Raw genomic sequence first — 20,309 nt, 5'->3', positions numbered from 1 at the left:
ATGTAATCTGTGATAGAACAGAAGCAAATAACTGTTTTTTTTTTTTGTTTTTTGTTAAGTGTCACAGTAGATGTACATTGCTTTAACAATCTGAAAATGGCAACCTAAGGTGAAAACTTTAAAACAAGTATTTTTAGTGTTTTTACATTTTTCGTTCCGCTTTATTGATGTGGAGCAACATTTAGTCGTACTTTGTGCCTGTTTCGCACAATTCATATATCACAACTTAAAGCTAAAATATTCTATTACAATTGTATACCATATACAAAATTTTGTAATAAAGTGAAATCAAAGAATAAAAAATATTATGTACGCACATAATGGAAGCTTAACAAGCAGGCACCTTCACTGGACAAATGCCATATTGAATATATTTATTTTTTTTTTTACATAAATTATCTAGTCTACTAAGGCGCTAATCTCATGTTTAAGTTTCTGTGGACTAAATACACCACGTTCCGTTATGATCCCTGATATGAGCGCAGCTGGGGTAACATCGAAGGCTGGATTCCAACAGTTGATGCCTATAATTAGATAGATAGATACACAATTTCAATCGATTTGCTTGAATTTGTAATTCATAAATTTACCTGGCGCCGCTATTCTATGCTCACCCACATGTGTCAATTCGCGATCGGGCCGCTCTTCGATGATAATGTGATCGCCACTTGGAATTTGCAAGTCAATCGATGTCAACGGCGCAGCGACAAAGAAAGGCACACCGTGATGTTTGGCCACCACAGCAATTTGATATGTACCAATTTTGTTGGCCGTATCACCGTTGGCTGCCACCTGTCACACGAGTGATGTAAAAATGAGATTTAATGTGTAATTAGCATTTAAGAAACGTCCACACTTTCGATGCTATATTTGCTTGCACAAAATCGAAACGTTTGTACTCACCCGATCAGCGCCAACGACGACAGCAGCGATATTTTTGGCACGCATCAACGCCGCCACCATGCTGTCCAACACCAGTGTGGCCGGAAGTTTATCATGCACAAGCTCGTAGGCGGTTAGGCGCGCGCCTTGATTATATGGACGTGTCTCCGTGCAGTAGACATGTTCTAAGCAATGGAAAGAAAGTGTGAAGAGTGAAAGAGGTATTATCTGCATACGTGCGATGAACCAATGATGTGGGAGATGATGCCATTTTATGGCGAAGAATGCAAATTAGTGTGGAATTATGCATGCGTGCAGAAATTTTATTTATTTCGAATAGGAGAAGTAGTAAACATAAATGTCATTTGATTTTAGGTGCACTAAATTACACGGTGGGAATTTAAAAATCATTTTTACTTTCATACAAATTATAAATGGGATACTATAAATTAATATTGTATGTTTAGATATGAGGTGAGGCCAAAGAACTCTTCGTCTTTCTTGCAATTGAACATTATTTACCATTTATTAATATATTACACGGTGCTACAGAAAAAATCACGGATACGAAAATTTGTGTAGGTTATAGCTAGGGTCGAGTATAATATAAAATTAAGTTTCTTTTAGTTCCTGAACCCTCCATTTTTTATTTTTTTATTTAAAGAACGTTATTTTTGTACTTGATGCTATTATCAGCTTGACTGCTTTTTTTAATCAAACATGTTTTGAAACGGGAGATATAGACATTTAAAATGATGTATAACAATATATTTTTAGACGTAGCGTGTTGGGAGTTTTTATCGGGTAAAATTTGAGACGCCTCCTTTTTAAATTTTTTAAACTTTGACCATCGCCAATTTCAAAAATGTAATATTTATCTAAAAGTAAATTTCGAATAAATTTATACCTCACCTAATGCAATTGCATGATAATTGTCAAAGTTAAACAATTTAAGTAGAAATGCGGCCTTTAATTCAGGCCCTGCGTAGTGGTAGCGCGCACTGCAAACCACTACACCACAGCGGCCGCCTCGGTCCATATTTAGAAGGTGTATTAATTACATGAAAAGGAATAACTTCATAAAAAAATTGCCGATAGGTGGCGCAGGAGTCGAGATATTTGGTAAACCAGTATTTTATGGTGCGGTTACGTTCATTATTATTACTTAATTGAAAGCAAGTGATCAACCACTTGTTTCCTTCGGCTCTCTTATACTAAGTAGTATTCAAGTGAACCGGGCTGTATATGGGGCGTTCCATACCAAAACGGACGGGGTTTACACTTCATGTGTTTTATTTGTTTCAAATTTTTACGGTTGACACAAATAATAAATAATTATCAAATTTGAGCTTGATTAATACATTTTTTAAAACTTTACAGCACAAAAACAAAAACGGATCAAATTAATAGTTTTCCAAATAACTCGGAGAATGGAGCGAGAAAAAAATTAAAAAAAAATCACACAGAGAGCGTGTGTGAATGGTAAAAATCGCAAAGACTGTTGATGTGTATAATTTTTCTGCCCCAAATTTAAGTAAAAACAATAAAATATTAGGAAATGCAGTTTCTAGTGGCAAAATTAAGAAGTACTGCACTCCATTAAATATTTCTGGTAAATAAATTTCTTTAATGTTTCAACCGCTTTAATTGATTAAATTAAAAGCTTAAATTGATGAATTGCAATCAATGATAGTAGATGTTTTCCAAAATACATTTCACTTCATTTTATAATCAGGCAGATTCTGGAATTCACTTTCGAGTGAATTTCAATCAAACTCGCTTTCAATTCAAATTGGCAGGGGTTGAAATTCACTCGGACGTGAATTGCAGAACCTGCCCGAATATTTTATTCTGAGGTTGTCAAAAAAGATTTAATTTATCACAGCAGATTGGCAAAACTGTCACCCGATAGTAAAAATATTATTCACCAGATTCCCCCACAGAACTTTGATACCGATTTACACACGCCCATCAAAATTCTATAGGAAAAGAAATATTAAAAAAACAAAAGGGGTATTCTCTGAGTCTTGCAAAGCCCTTGCACGGTGCACGGATTGCACGGTTTGCAAAGCTGTCCCATACGAAAACCGGTTTTAACCGTGCAATCCGTGCAATCTGTGCACCATGCAAGGGCTTTGCAAGACTCAGAGAATACCACTAAAATGTTTCTTGAAAAATTTTTCACATACAAAGTTGAGTTAAATGAGTACATTACAAATTTACAAATTTTTTTTATTTTTTTTAGAATAATTTTGACTATGCAGTCTTGTAGGAAAGCTGGTTCCTCAGAGTTGGTCCCATACTAATTCGGTTTATATCCGACCATTGGATCATGAAGAAATTAACGCAGAAAATACGCAACACCCTCTACAAAAAAAAATCTAAAAAATCAACGGTAATTTTTAGCGACTTGAAACTTGCATTCATTATACTAAAATTGAATGGACTATAAACAAGTAATTTTTAAGCAAAAACAAAATCGACTTCGATTCTCATATAAAAAGTTAAGATTATCGTTGGTTTCTTCATGGTTCAATGAGCTAATCTAAACCAAATTAGTATGGGACCACCTCTGAGGTAACACCTTTCTTCTAAACAGAAAAAGAATTATAGAAATCGGTCAACGTGGTCCAAAGTTATCCGGTAACATACATAAACAAAAAAAAAAATATTCCCATAAATTGATAACCTTTTTTTGTAAACCAGTGTTATTTACAATAAAATATGTTGCATGTATATAAAAAATATTGGAAATTAAATTCTCTACAAATTGGTATTTTATTTTTTTTTTTACGAAAAATGCAAATAGCGATAAACCCAAAAAATCTCAAATCCAAGATTGCAGAATGTTCATATCAAACTATGGGAAAGACTGTGGATACATAATCTACGTGTAAAATAAAAGTAAGTAAACTGCGTCAAAATTTCCCAACTAAAGTGTGTTTTCCGTCATGCCAATTTGATCTAAAGCCACTGGGCTATGGGTTTTTTCCACACAATGAGCATAAATAAATGAATCATGATATTTAATTAAACTCACCCAGTTTTTTTAAATCATACAGCTTCCGAACCACGCCCAATGCAGTGCCATAACCGGCGGTGGCCAAGGAGCCAGTATTGCAATGTGTTAGCACACGCACGGCTGAATCTCTACCGCAAGCCTCCAGTATGGCGACAGCACCATTTGTACCGATCGCCATATTATCGGCAATATCTTTCTGCAGCATCGCTTCAGTGGCTTTCAAAAATCTAAATTAAAATATAGAAGAATTTTATACTCTAAATAGAATTGCGAATTTTTATAATGAATTGCAGTGAAGGATTAATACCTTTGTTTCATTTCTTGTACAGTAATGGTTTCATCTTTGGTCAACTCGTTGGCTAAGGTGATCAGTTCATCGGCGGCGATTTTCATATTCACAGCTGTTGGACGTGCTGAGACTAAATAATTCAGTTTGCCTTCGATTTCTTGGCGGAGCGATTTTTTTGAATCGAACTCTTCGGGTAATATTTCCACCGCCAACGATAGACAGCCTACAATGGCGATTGCAGGCGCGCCTCGTACCTGTGAATGAGATTATTTATTAGAAAATTTCAATAGAACTTTACATAAGCATACGTACAAGTGCTTATACATATATATACATTAGGGTGTTTTTATGCTGACTATTTTTTTTTTGTCATTCCCAACTCGAAATTTTGTGGGAAATACCAAAAAAGATCCCTGAAAATTTTAGCTCTTGTAAGACATTCAATTTCCTACAAAAAAGTTCTAGAACACCAAAACGCTGACATCGATATTTCTTGAGAAATTGGGCTTTGCAGTTGAGGTGGTGAAGAATTTTAAGGGATTATTGAGCTAAATTTAACTTTACGTGTATTTTAAACAGGAAATCTTTGCACGTCTTGGTCGAGCACTTAATATTAATATTAAGGGCTGAAATTTTCAGGGATTTTTTTTTTAGATATTTCCCACAATATTTCAAGTTGGGAGTGAAAAAAGCAGTAGCTCTATAAATACTAACGTTAGAGAAATATTTTTGATTTTACATTAGAATTCTAAGGTAGTTCTTGAATCGAAAATCAGAATTCGATTAGAGGTTGATAAGAAAAACACTAGACATAGGAGACCAATTAGAATTCAACGTTAGAATACGATTAGGTATCTAACCTCTTTCTCGAGATTGAGAACTAAGTCCCCCTTTTGTAGAGAGTGCTATAATGCTCGACAGTTTCTCTAATCCGTCTTGCACGCAAAAAAAAAAGGTTGTCTGTACTTTTGATAACACCCAATTAATGGCATGTACTTTGACGCGTGGAACTCTAATCCACAGTAGGTTTTTGGGCAACACCCTAAAATTTTCGAGTAAATTGCAAAAACTGGCGTTTTTCACGTTTGTTTAACATTTTTTGTAGAGATGGAAAATATCGAGTTATTTTGAAGAACGAGTTTTTTGGTATCGACATTTTTAAGAATCGGGTATTTTTAAGAGCACTGATTACTTTCTTTTTAATAATAATATCCCAACGGTTTTTACCCTCCATTCCCGCCCATCCGCACGAGAGGCGCAGTCCGCATGACGTACGGAACCAATATTTTAAATTTTTGTGCCGAGTCACGATAGGCAGGAGTTTGTTAAGTGTCGAGATCTAAAACTGTTCAGCTACAGAACTAAATTCATCAGCTGATTTTATGTATTTATGTCAATAATTCACTTATTGAGAGAGGAGAGTATCGCTTTCTTAATGCTGAAAAGCGGATCTGATATATCAAACGTGCTGGAATGAGAGTTAAAATCCTGGCATAAGCAACGGAGTGGGTCGTGCAATTCAAAATTGGTTTTACAAGCTTTCAGAAATATGGGACAAAAGTGTCTTGATACGCGTGAGGGAACATTAAAGCTTACATCAGCCAGAAGAGACGGACTTGAAATTGAGCCTGTCAGTAATTTAACCATAAAAATTATACCAAGCATTTCCCTGCGACTGGCAAGTGTAGGAAGGTTAATAAGTTTTAAGCGACTCGTATAAGGTGGAAGACTATATTGAGAATCCCATCGGAAATTTCTTAAAGCAAAAAGTAGGAATTGTTTTTGAATTGATTCTATCTTGTCTGAGTAAATTTGATACCTTGGATTCCAAACCACCGAGCCGTATTCCAGAATCGGCCTAACTAATGTTGTAAACAGGGTTTTAGTGATATACGGGTCACTAAATTCTTTTGACCATCGTTTCACAAATGCAAGTACACCTTTAGCCTTGTTGACTGTCACATTAATGTGAAGATTAAAATTAAGCTTAGGATCCATTGTGATACCAAGGTCCACAAAATTGTATACCTGTTCCAGGTTATGGTTACCTATTATATGAGAAACTGGCAGAACAGCTCTTCGCGAGAAGCACATTACTTTACATTTCTTAAGATTTAGAGTCATAAGATTTACTTTACACCAGTAAGCCATGCTGTTTAAGTCTGATTGTAGCAAAGACCTTTCTTCAATTGAAACGTACGATTTATAAAGTTTTACATCATCTGCATACATTAAAATTTTGGAGAATTTTATATCTGTAGAAATATCGTTTATAAAAAGCAAGAACAGAATCGGGCCTAGGTGGCTACCCTGAGGGACTCCTGAAGTAACATCAATGACGTCAGAGATAGTATTTTTAAACAATACCCTTTGTGATCTATCATAGAGGTATGAAGAGATCCAACGTAGAAAATTAGGTGGAAGACCAAGAAGATCAAGTTTATAGATGAGCAACGAGTGGCACACTTTGTCAAATGCTTTACTGAAATCAGTATATATAACATCAACAGTTTTGCTCTCACTAAATGCTTTTGAGATATAGGATGTTAATTCAAGTAAATTTGTAGAAGTTGATTTGCCCTTGCAAAATCCATGTTGACTGTATGAAATGCTTGAAGTGATAGAATGCGTCAACCGATTTGTTATAATTGCTTCAAATAATTTAGGAATTGCAGAAAGCTTAGCTATGCCCCGGTAGTTCTCCACTGAAGACCTGCTACCGCTTTTATGTAAGGGGGTTATGAACGATTCCTTCCATACAGTTGAAAAAACGCCCTCTTTAAGAGACAAATTAAATAAGGCTGTTAACGGCTCATAGAGATAATCAGCACAATTTCTAAGAAAACAAGTGGGGATCTGGTCAGGACCATAACTAAAAGACTGCTTTAAGGACTTCAGGTAAACTAAAACATCATCGGGAGATATTATAGGGTTATGTATTGAGTTAATTGGACTTAGTTTAAAAGGATAGTCAAAGTATGCTTGGGAGTTAGTGGAATAATTGGATTTAAAAAACTGAGCGAACATGTTAGAAATTGTTTGATCATCACCAGAGACGGTATTTTGATAATTCATGGCGGAAGGAAACCCACGTACATTTCGCTTGGAGTTTACGAAATCATAAAATAATTTGGGGTTATATATTATACGTCGTTTGACTTTACACAAGTAATCTTTATAACACTTTTTGATTAATTCAAAGAACTTGTGACGCAAAAGTGAGTATTTTACATAGTATGAGTGTAAGCCGGCTTTTTTGTGTAATCTAAAATAACGTGACTTTCTGTTTTTCAAGTTTCTCAGTTCTTTAGTGAACCATAACTGTGTTTGTTCTACAGGAACACACATGCGTTTAGGCACATACTTTTCAAATAATCTATGTACAGTAAAATTAAAATGTGCAACGCTTTGCTCAACTTTTTCTTTGTATATAGGCCACGACAATTTAGACAATTCTTTATTCAGTTTTTTAAAGTTGGCTTGCGAAAAATCAAAACTAAGGAAAAACAACAACAATGATAACAACAAATGACTCGGCAAGATTAGATGTAAGCTAGTGAAATTTAATTAAATTTAATAAAAACCACAAAAATCACAAAACTTTCACTTAGCTTCGGTTATTATCACACTAAGATGCTCGTAGGCACTTTTTATAGCAACTTTTACTCAAAATTAGCACAATAAACTTTGCAAAATACAAAGACCAATCAAGGCACAAATAAGTAGAACTTCACAGCTTGACGTTTGCGTAATATATAGATGTTGGTAACTTTCAATGCTTATTGTAGAAATTCCACAAGCTGGCACCACTTTATTCAAATTAATATTTTAATGCCAAATTACGTCAAATGAATGGTTAACTGTACTGGGTACAAGTACATGAAAATTATTGAAACTTGAAATTGAGTACAATCATTTCTGAATACCCCTAAATGTAAATAAAGCTCGGTACATTTAAATATCTATTCGACACTTACTACTGATTACTTTGAACCAATCCTGAGTGCATGTGTCTGAGTGATGATTGGAACAGAGTATTTTTAAGTACTGAGTACTTTCGAGTACTGAGTACTTTGGTACTTTGACATAAAAGTGGTAAAAGGGCAACCGAATTGTCCCATAAATAAGTTACGATAAATGAGTTTTATTTCACGGTAAACCTTCCGCTGGAAACGCCTATATAAAGCTTTTCCGATTATTCATTGCAGCCACTGTATATGATTTAATAATCGCTTTTCGATAAACTGAATCACGTGCCTAATTTGACCGCCACTGTTGTAATACAATTGTCGTTTAAATAAATTTGTAGGAATATTTCAAATCTATGCTGGAAAAAAATTTTATTAGATATGTATAAGTATGTAAATTTGAATTCTAACATCCACACAATAATGGTAAGCATGGTTTTACTGTACGCAAGCCCATTTCTAAACAATCCGCGAAAACTATGTATATGCATATATTTTTTATATTGTGGGTAAATATTTGGAAAAATTCAAGCAAACAAACCAAAAGTTATTAGATCTCAACTGTCTGAATTTCATATGTTTCATCCCCAGTCTGCATACATTTATTTTATATTATTATATTCACAATATTTAACAAGCTTAAATTTGTTTGTTATTTTTTTATAAGAATATGGATCAACTTTTATACAAAATTAAGGAAAATGTTCAACATTTTATCAAATTTTCTAAAAAAAAAAATAGTATAGTATACACATTATTATACTAAAATTGACTCTAAAACTTTGAAAATTTTGATTCAAATGCGGTAAATTTTCCTTAATTTTGTATAAATTGTGAACCTTGGTTTATATGGTATTTTTTTAACCATAAATAAACAAATTTTAGCTTGCAAAATTTTGTGAATATTTATGTAAACTTTTGCTGTTAAGCTGTATCTCTTTGTACATATATAAGTCGAAATGAACGACCAAAACAACCCAGTCGGAAAAGTAGTAATGCATTACATGCGTGATAAATAATATAATGTATTTCTTTTGCGTTCTCGATAACATCACTGTGTAATTAAAATTTCATATTAAAACACATTCATTTCTCGATGCAAAATTGAGTGCCCGCCCCCCGCTTTTCTTAGGACATCGCCCTGGGGAAAAAAAATGCATTTTCGAATGTGAAAAGGGTTGTTTTAATGATTATTTTTTCGATTACTATGTAATGTACATTTTCCCCCTAGGAATGTCACCGATTCTTTTATTGTTTCTATTTTTATAAACTTCGCTTGTTGTTATTCGAAATTTGTTATCGTCTCGCCTTATCATCCGCCGGATGAAAATACATAATAACACATTATGGCTGTAAGATGTCAAATATTTGTGTATTTCACGTGATTAAATGAGTATCTCAGTCCTGCTTATCAGTGGAGATTTGCTCACTTTTCAACGGCATACTTAATGGCCCTGTGCAATAACGACAAAAGTCAAAATTCAAAAACATAAAAACTCTTACAGCCAAATTCATTAAAAAAGTAGACTTTAACTGCTTCATAAATCGAAAATTTGTACGAATATTTCACTTTATAAAGCTCTTTAAATCTACTTTATTTGTTATGTATAAGGCCATTAGAGTACAATTCAGGCTTTTAGCTACACAATTCAGCTACTGTTGAAAGCCTTAAAAGCGCTGATCGCCTGAAAAGCTTGTTGTGGAATTGTACTCTTACTACTGGTAAGTGGCTCATGTGTCGAAGCCTATTCAAATCCATGTTTAATCCTTACTGCTTACTGATGTAATCATTACTACTTACTTTCGTAAGGATGAGACAAGAATTCGAGACATGAGCCACTTAACAGAAGTAAGAGTTTTTATTTATTTTTTTTTTTTACTTTTGAGTTGTGTAGTTATTGCAGAAGAGCATCGATATGTACATTCAAACATACGTGCATATATACAGTCGCTCACAAAATTGAGTATACGGTAATTTTTTAATATTCACAACGTTTTTCATGTTAAATATTTTTTGTTAATTTTTGATTAAAATAAACCATATTTTGACGAACACGATATATATAGTCCAAGTTTAAAACTTTGCACGAAATTAAGAAGAACTACGCTGAGTTTCATCAAAATTGCAAACCTTTTAATAAGACTTTCAAAAAACCTTCGAGTTTGCAATTTCATAGCCCATTCAATTTTAGTAATGTAATGTAGTGTGAAGTTTTCAAATATTTTAATTCGCGTTGTGCAAAAAATATAATTTAATGGGCTATAAAACTGCATAATCGAATTTTTTTAGAAAGTCTTATTAAAAAATTTGCAATTTTGATTAAACCGCAGAATTCTTTTAAATTTCGTTTGGCTTTATAGAATACTAGATCGTCCTAACCCGCTTCGCTGGGTGCATGAAATTTCTGCGTGCTACATTAGTATGTGTATTTTCAATAAGACACAACATACTTAAACTATGCCATAGGCAGAGGATTTTAAATTCTTTTAACCATCTTCAAAATATTTTCAAACTAAGACTTTGTTAAACCTCTCTCTTGTGACACTTTTTCGTACTTACATATAGTTTAGAAAATAATGCCCTTTTAAAACCACTGCGCTTGATACCCTTATTGTAATAACTCATTGAAATTGTTGAATAGGTTGAATTTAAATTTTTAAACAGTTGGCAACCTTTTTAAACCTCTTTCGTCTGACGCTCATATTGTAATACGTACATATGTATTCAAATTTCCAAATTCCTATAATTCAAATTGAATTTGAATTTTTAAACATGTGTAAACCCTACTATACATATGTAGCTTGGAAATAAAGCCCTTTCGAGACTCTTCGGATTAATACGTAATAACTGATTTAACTTATAATATAATTGTATTTGAATTTAGTTTTAAAACAGCAGCCCTTTTAAAATATCTCAGAAAATTCTTCATATTCATGCTGAACATTTCAAAACATTGGCAATGTGCCGACTTTTAAAACATTTGGCAACCCATTTCAAAATATTTTCCAACGAAAACCTTGTTCTGGGTTATCGCTGTAACCGTCGTAGCCCGATTTTCGAAAAATTTACCAAAAAATGATCACTGAATCCGAATTGCTACAAACGTATGCATTCAAAGTGAATACTTCAGTCGTATCTATTAAGATTTAGTGATAGCATTTTTGTAGATTTCGCGAAAATTCGGCCTACGACGGATTCAGTGGTAGCCCTGATTAAGCCACTTTCGTCCGACACCGATGCTGTGAACATATTCAAATTACCTAATTCCCTTATTTCAAGTAACGCTTGATTTTTTCAACAGGTGGCAACCTTCCTACATTAATTTAGAACCAAACCCCTTTTCAAAAAACATTTCGGTTGGTACCAATATTTTAGTAATTAAATTAAATTAATTTATTTTAATTTTAAAACGGGTGGTAACCACTGTAAAACAACTCATTACTTTTGCAAATGTTTAATATGCAGGTTTCCTAATAATCTCTCGTTTGACACCCATATTTTAATTTTTCAGATAGCTTGCGAATAATTAATTTAAATTTGACTTTTCAAACAGGTGGCAACCCTTTTCAAAATATTTTCAAACAACAACTTTTTTAAGCCTCTTGCCATCTATTTAGTAATATAATTTTTAAATAAATAATTCCCTTATTTCAAGTTGAATTTAATTTTTTAAACAGGTGGCAGCCTTCCTCCATGAGTATGGCTCCAGTACTCTATCACAAATATTTCCTGAGATATGCAGTAAGAAAAATTGCGTTTGTATGGGGAGGTGCCACGCCCCTCGTCTAATCGAGATTAAATATATTCTATTATTTAAGTTGGGCTAAAAGACACCAGTGTACAAAATTTTATGATGCTCGATTGAGTTAGTTAAAGCGTGAGAGCGTAACAAACAAACAAACTCACTTTCAGATGTATAATATTAGTTAGTAAGGATAATAAAGACACATTTTTTTTAAATAATAAAAAAATATATTTAACATAAAAAAAACATTGTTAATATTTAAAAATAGCCGTATACTCTTTTTTGTGAACAACTGTATGTACTAATAAGTACGGATGTGTAAATACCTACATTGACGTAAAAACAAACCAAGCACGCAACATAGAGTACACAGAAAGAGAAAGAATAAATTAAAATAACCCTTGTTTTTTTTTTGGAGATAAATATTCAAGTGAAAAGAGCATTCCAATCATAAGGTTGAAGAAAATTAACATTTCAAAAATATCTTCGCTTTCGTTTTTGTTGCAAAGTGTTTTTCTTGGGATTTCACAGTTTTTGGAAAATAAAACCTGGCAACTCTGGGCGCCTAAATATTGATAAGTTTCTCAAAATGCCGCACGGTAGTTCCACAAATGGGGCAAAATGTTGCTGGATTGGCTTTTTATTTCGGTTACCCAAAAATCAGATCAAAATTTTCTCGGACCTTTCAAAAAATAAAAATAAATAAAAATTGTTTAAATACGTGCAGTGGTGAAGCAGTCATTTTTTTAATCTTTAAATGTCTCGTAAAATTTTGTTTATATGATGCTTTACTGAGACACTCATATAGATGAAAGACGGACGTTGATAAGAATAGGCATACTACGTACATAAATATATTCGGCCCTATTGCGATTTTCACATGAACAAATATTCCCAAAAATTATAAAGCAAAACAAAAACAATGTTTCCCAATTTGTTTTTGTGCTGCAGGCTAAATTATGGGAACGATTTATTCACATGGAATTGGCGATAGGGCTGATTATATAACATATTCTCGAATTTTTCTGAAACGCACCACATAACATACAGAAAAAGCTTAAATATAGCAAAAAAGACTAAAGTTTACACAACGAAGATTTTATTTTCGGTTTCGGCAAATATCCTTTCCTTAACAAAATGTTTTAAGCCAAAAAATCTTCTAAAAATTGGCGTGGCATTTTTAAGGCCAAACTTGAAAACTTATGATTTTATTGTGGATTTCGGCAGAATATCTATGTCATAACTTTAGTAATGTTGAAGATATGAGCGGCCACAGTAAAGGGCTAAATATTTTCTAAAATTGGCTGTACAGGTTTTTAAGCAGTGCCGCAAGTTCTTCTTCGCAATTTTTCGATGCTAAGCGTTTTTTCATACCCTGACTAATTTGATGTATAAAACGTTACAAAAAAGCATTTGAAGCGGTCGACAAGGAGTTCCGAAAGTGCCTTAAAACTCAAATTTGTTTGTATGAAGTTTTTTAATTATTGTACATATTACCCAGTGTTCATTAAAAAAGTTTTTCCCGGAGCTTGGCCAGAAATAAGAAAACTGCGTTATATTAGTAAGTATTGAAAATTATTCTCCCAAAATTGACTGACCTTTTGGCGGAAAATAACACTAATTTTCTGGGAAAATGGGCGTATCCCCGCCCGCTTATGATTACAGTAACTGCTTCCTAAACTTGGCACAGTTGTGCGTCGTGGAAAAATATACTAAACGGCTGAAAATGTTTAAAATCGGACAATAACCACGCCCACATCCCGAATAACGGTAATTAGGAGAAATTCGGAATCTTCGATAAAAGTAACTATTAAAAGCTAATTTATTCAAAATTTGTGAGAAAAGAGAGAATAGAGTTTGAAATGTAGGTTAAAATTTGTTGCACTTTTTTGTAGTTTTCTACAAATTGTTAAACTTGGGTATATATGGGGTTTGTCTGAGAATGAACTAAATTTTAATTGAAAATTCTTAAAAATAAATAAATAAACATAAGAGGCACACAATATCACTTTGAAATGGCGTGCTATAGATATGACCGATACTGTATGTGCATTAGAGTGGTCCAATTTTTGTATGGGAAAAGAAAATTTCATCCTATAAAACGGGGCACCCCCTTAGTTTTTTTTCTTTTGATATTTTTAATATCTATACCAGCTTTATGTTTTCTAGTGCAAGTTTGTGATATATTAATAATTAATTTAAATTTGAAATGTTGTTAGGTTACTTAACCAATTGTTTGATTAATATATGTACACAATACTTCTAGAGTAAAATATGAGCATCATGAGCGTCCTCTAAATGGAAACTTAGAAACATAAGGTTTGGTACCAGCACCTGTTTCGGCAAGACGAAAAATTTTGAAAGGTGCCCCAAACACTATTTGGCAAAAACATTTTTTTGGACCACTCTAATGTACATACATATATCGTCGATGTTTTGGCCAAACCGCCCATCGACCAGTTGCAAAACCGCCTAAATCGCCGTTGTGGCAAAAATGAGATTTGGTAGCCCTGAACCCCAGAGGCATAAAAATCGTTAAAACGTTATTAAAACAACAGATTTGTAAAATAATAGCTAGAGAAAATACCGCCTCTCAAAGCAATACCTTAAAAATATAAACAGTTTTTTCGCTCTCCTGTAAAATTTGAGTGCCGTAAAATAGGCGGTTTTGCAATTGGGCGATGGGCGGTTTTGCAAAAATATCGACGATATATTTAACCTACTGCTAAAGTGCAAATGATCATTCAGATTCTCATTAGATTGTGACAGTGATAACTTTCAATCATGCAAAACATTTTCACACATGAAAAGTAACAGCAAAAAAAAGCACCGAAAAGTGAAAAATAAATAACGGCTTTATTTAAATTAAAACGTTGATGAATGTCACATTTTTAAATGCTTGTGTAAATTTGTGGTGTATCTTTGCACACAAATGGGTGCATTTCTTTGAATATCCTGCAGGAAATTTCATATCGTACGATGAGGCGATTTGGCAGTTCACTTGGCGAGGAAGATGCAAACGCTTGCTGGCAGAAACAACAATTTGCCGGCTTATCAAAGTGATATTTGCTTTATGGAAATAATGAACACATTTTTGATGATTTTTAAATTTAACTTAACTTAATAGAGCCTTAAATGTTTGGCAAGTAAACAAGAACGCCGTTTCTGATTTGGAAAGCATATAAGCTATAAGAATCGTTTCATACATGTCGTACGATTCTCTTTTACAAATTATTGATTAATATTTCGCAAACTTCGTTATATTTAACAGCTTTACTAGTTATTTCTCTCGGAATTTCGCTATTTGTATACCCGAGCGCACAAATGCACAAGGGTGTTATAACTTTGTTCGCATAACGGTTGTTTGGAACAGCGAAAACAAATCGAGATATAGACAAATGTATACATAAATGCTCAGAATTAAAAGGGAAATCGATTAAGCCATGTCTGTCCGTCTGTACGTCTGTCTGGCCGTGTACACGATAACTCGAGAAAAAATTGAGATATGTTCACGAAATTTGGTAGGTAAGTTTCCCTTTATCCAAGGTAGGTTGGGATTGAAAAGGGGTGACATCGGACAATAACCACACCAGCCTCCTATATAACGGTATTTTCGAAATACATATGCAAAAACTACGATATTTACGTAAATACTGGATCAAAATTGTTGAAAGTTGGTATGCAAAGTAGAATTTTGGCATATAATAAGACAGTTATGAAATTTTTCGAAAATGGGCGTGGTGGCACCGCCCACTTTGCGATGAAATGCTGTATCTCTGTGGTCCCTTCACCAATCTCCACCAAACTCAGTACGAATCTAAGAATCTAAGAATACGAGCGAACATTGCTTAGAGCCTCACTAAGAAACCCTTTGCAAATTTCTGAAATCAGACAATAATCACGCCCACCTCCCATATACCGGTAATTTACAGAAATACGATGCGATAAATTAGTAACTATTTAAGCTAATTTACTTAAAATCGATATATACAATGACCTCTCAGCAGAAAATGCTGCTTAGGGAAATTTTTGAGAAAATCAGCGTGTACCTACGTATGTGTATCTCGTTAACCGGTTTATCAATTTCTAACAAACTCGGTACATTTATCAACCTTGGCTCAAAATTAGATATATTGAAAATTTTTGAAATGTGACTAAAATTACCGCCACTGAGCCATTTAAAGCACACCTCCTTCCATTATTTACAGCACACGTTGTTAGATTTGCGAAAAATTAATACGGAATTCAAAAAGAACGGTATATTGTTTATAGAAGAAATAATCATTAAACTACACTGCCGGAACAAAGTATTGGCACAGCAAATTTTTCACAACATATGCAACAATTTTCATTCTAATACTTTTCGGCTAATTTCGTATAAACTTTGTGCAAAACTCGCGAAAGATCTGCAAATTTTCATGAAAATTTTCAAATTTTTACTCAGATTTTTTAGAATTTTTTTGAGCATGCAGATTTGTAGCCCAATCAATTAATAAAAAGCAAGTTTTAAGTAGCTAGGAATTACCGTTGATTTTTGGCAATTTTTTTCCACGCAGTCTCTTCCATACAAATTTTTTTTTTCGAAAATGTTTTATATGTAAAAAATGCAAAACACCTTCAACAAAGAAAAATTCTCAAAAATCAACGCGATTTTTGACTAACTCCGAACTTGGGCGGCCTGCAAAACTGCATAGTCAAAAAAACTCTAAAATATCTATTTAAAAAGTTGAAAATTTTGATGAAAATTTGCTGAATTTTCGCCAGTTTTGCACAAAGTTTAGGAATTATATTATTATTTTTTTTTGTTGTTGAATGAACCATAGTTTTACACAAAATTGGCGGAAAAATATTAGAATACAAATTGTTGCATATATTGTGAAAAATTTGCTGTGCCAATACTTTGTTCCGGCAGTGTGTTTAATTAAAAATACATATACCGAGCTGGAAGAAAAATTTCAAATTAAGTGAAAACATCAACGGATGTGTGGCTCTATTTCATTGCAGTCTACTATATTTGTAAGACTCCTAAATCGGGTTTATTATACATGGGCAAAAAAAGCTTAATTTCATGCCATAATTATGAAACTAATCAGTTTTCAGCGTATTTTCGTTGTGACTACTTCTGCGCAACATAAATGTTCCCAAAAGTGGCTCTGCCACATTTTGATAAGTACATATAATCAAAATGGAGGACCTCCAGTTTTACGCCGACTCCGGATTTTATGCCATTAATATTATTATTATTTATTAGACAAAATGAAAATATGTATCAAGCCTCGAAAATTGTTTTCAGTTTTTATAGAAAACTCTGTAAAGATTTATACGCAACATTTCATAACAGTCAAACCAGAAATCAAAAACTTTTAGATTTTATACCAGTTCATATTTATGGTTCAGCCACCAATAATATGCCATCAAAAAGGTTTTAGCCCTACCCTAATTTAATTCGGGCATGAAAGGGTGAAATAATACTACACAGTAAAAAATGAAAAAAAAAACGCACATCCAAAAAATGGTATTCTATTCATAACAACGATCCATTTTCAGTTTGCAATAAAAACAAGTGTCTCAATCAAATAGGGCAAAAAATAATCCGATAGGGTCTAACGGGTCGATTGGCATTAAAAGGGCGGAAAATAGTCCATCCCGGGCTAGAACATTTACAGCCATATAACAGCACTGTAAGACCAGTTACAGCACAATTTAATAACAAATATTTTCTACAGGGAATGTGCAATTAGACGCACTCAATAGCATTTGTATAAATTTAGTATGGGTGCAAATACCTATGTACATATAAATCAAAGCAAATTGTGACGAAATCGTCTGAACATCTATTAATTAATTTCAACTTATTTTAAGACCTTTTTTTTGTGTTTAAGTGAACGATTAATAGCCCACCAGTGCGAGACGGATTACAAAAAGAAATACAAAAAATTAGAAAAGCTTAAAAACATGTACTTATGTATTTCTGATATTAGTCATTCAATTTAAAAGAAATATTAACAATTTCGTTGTGAGCTGTTAGCATCCAAAAGGCAGGTTGGTTTGCGCCATTTTTTTTTTACTTAATAAGTATATGGGTTTTTAAGGCTTCCTAGATCTACCATAATCAAAGGAAAAAATTTACAAAAATTAAATAGTTGTAGTAGTAGTATTTTGCCTTTATTCACTACAATACACTTGCTTACCAAATTTCAGTCGGATGTCTAGAAAACTGGGAGCCTAATTGCGTTCAAACAGACAGACTTGGCTAAATCGACTTAGCTCGACATTCTGATCATTTTGGCAAAAATTTATGTGGGTCTATATATTCTTCTTCTGGTACTTACAAACATCGGACCAAATTTATAATACCATTTCATGCTCATGAAAGATACAAAATAAATAACTAATAGAGATTATGTTTTCCTTGTTTTTTGAACTTCAAAAGCCTACGAACGTACGGTTCGCGACTGTTGGAAATGCCCATATGTACGTATTGCTTTGAACAAAACAAAGATTAACAATAATCATAGGCAGTAACAGTAAATTTTGTGTGTCTGCATTAGGAATCCCGGGATTCTTGGCAAATAATCCCGGGATTTTCGGGATTTGTAATTTGCACTGATGGAAATAACTCCTTTTTTGACCAGTATTGGCTATATTTATTTTTTTTTTATTTAATAATTAATATCTTTTTATAAACATCTAGCTCATTATACATATAATACCGTGCGGTAGTAAATTTTACACACAAAAATCAATATACTCGTGAAACCATGGGCCAAGTATAGTAAAATTAAAACGATGAAATCATTACCGCAAGCGCGCTAGATTTGTCGATACTTTTTGGGTAAATATCTACGGCAAACGTTTTCCATACAAAATACATTGGGCATCAAGAGAAAAGCGTGAGTATCTTACAGTAACATTAGCCCAAAACGCGATTTTAAAGACAAAAAAAATTTTTTGACCAAATAAAAAATAAAAGTGGGAAAACATCATTATTCTATTCTTAACTATTTAAAATATGAGCAGAATCGGTATTACCAATCGCGAGAAAACAATTAAAATCTAAACAATTTCGAAAAATATTAATAGCTTTAACTTCCAAAATAATTCGATATTAAAAAAAAATGGTATCATATAAAAGAGGACTGAAATAGCTTTTGAACAATAACGAACGACCTCTATTTATATTAATTAACATTTTTTATTGAAATATTTTTCAATATGTGATTTTTCTCGTTTAAAAATTTCAGTTTTAAAGCTATTTAAGACCTCTTTCATTTGTTACCAAACTTGTTAAATTTGGAGAAGCGGTATCTTTATTATCCGGAAAGGACTTTTATTTCGGAATAATATTCGCAGCAACCCTGATACTGAGTAATTCTTTTTCAATGTGAAGCATATATTTTGTGCTAATAGAGGGCAGACATTTTCTCCACTTATACGAACTTTTCAGAACCCCAGATTCGAGCACCATAGAACATAACACAGTCCTGCGAAACCCCGAAAAATTCTCTAAAAGTGATGGAGCCTTAATCCGTTAGAGGAGGTGTCATTGCTTCAGATAACAAACTAATCAGCCCAATTAATTTGCAAATTGTTACTGTTTTTGCGTTTTTACTGAGAGCAAATGTTACAAGTACTTTTTAAGTACTTTTTAAAATAGAAAAAGCATTCGGTACAAACACATTATTTTAGGTATAGTATTTGGAATGAAGCCAAACAAATTTTCAGGGAATGCTTTCCATTTTTCATAAGATTTGTTTACCCTATCGCCGCTTCCGCTTCCGTTTGCGAATTTCCGTCATTTTTTTTCGGCGCGAGTATTCTTATCTCCATCTACACACATAACATCTATTGGGTGGCGGTGATATTTGTTCTAATGCTTGTAAAAACAAATTTCTGCTTACCTGCATTTTATTAATGGCTTTCCATCCATCTTCGACACCTTTGACGGCCACGTACTTAGATTGTACTGGCAGCAACAACTGGTCCAAAATATCCAATTTTCCCGGAGTGTATTTAATAGATTGCAAACTCATTTTATTTTAGGTGTTTGGGTCTGTTTGCAAAATTTTAACGCGATTCGACTGCAAATGAAGAAAAACACGAGACACTAAAACACTTTTATTACAAATTCATATCCAAATAAAAATTTTACTACACAAAGCACATAAACAATTGTGAAATGTATTAATATAGTACATATATATATGTACGAGTTCAACATATGCATACAATATATATGTACATGTGTAGGTATTTACATACATACATCTACAAGTACCTACATATGTACAGTTATCCACAAAATAATAGGAGTGCGAGATTTTGATTGGTTTTGGCTATTTGCCTTTTGTTTATTAATGGTTATTATTTTTTTTATAAACGTCTAGCTAGTTACACAACAA

At 33.1% G+C, this 20,309-nt stretch overlaps 1 protein-coding gene across 1 annotated transcript; it reads right to left on the bottom strand.

Annotated features, from left to right (window-relative positions):
* Positions 1 to 321: 321 nt before the first annotated feature.
* Positions 322 to 19,988, bottom strand: LOC118737311 (methylthioribose-1-phosphate isomerase; the record flags this gene model as incomplete). The annotated part of the gene is given in 6 exon segments (XM_036467731.1): positions 322 to 524; positions 591 to 792; positions 904 to 1,067; positions 3,923 to 4,131; positions 4,212 to 4,447; positions 19,809 to 19,988. Coding segments are annotated over 6 exon segments (1,068 nt in total). The 3' UTR covers positions 322 to 399.
* Positions 19,989 to 20,309: the final 321 nt, after the last annotated feature.

This window comes from Rhagoletis pomonella, unplaced genomic scaffold (assembly GCF_013731165.1).
Source record: "Rhagoletis pomonella isolate Grant_MI unplaced genomic scaffold, Rhpom_1.0 Rhpom_scaffold_00004, whole genome shotgun sequence".
NCBI classification, from domain to species: Eukaryota; Metazoa; Arthropoda; class Insecta; order Diptera; family Tephritidae; genus Rhagoletis; species Rhagoletis pomonella.
This window is presented reverse-complemented; position numbering and strand designations above follow the sequence as displayed.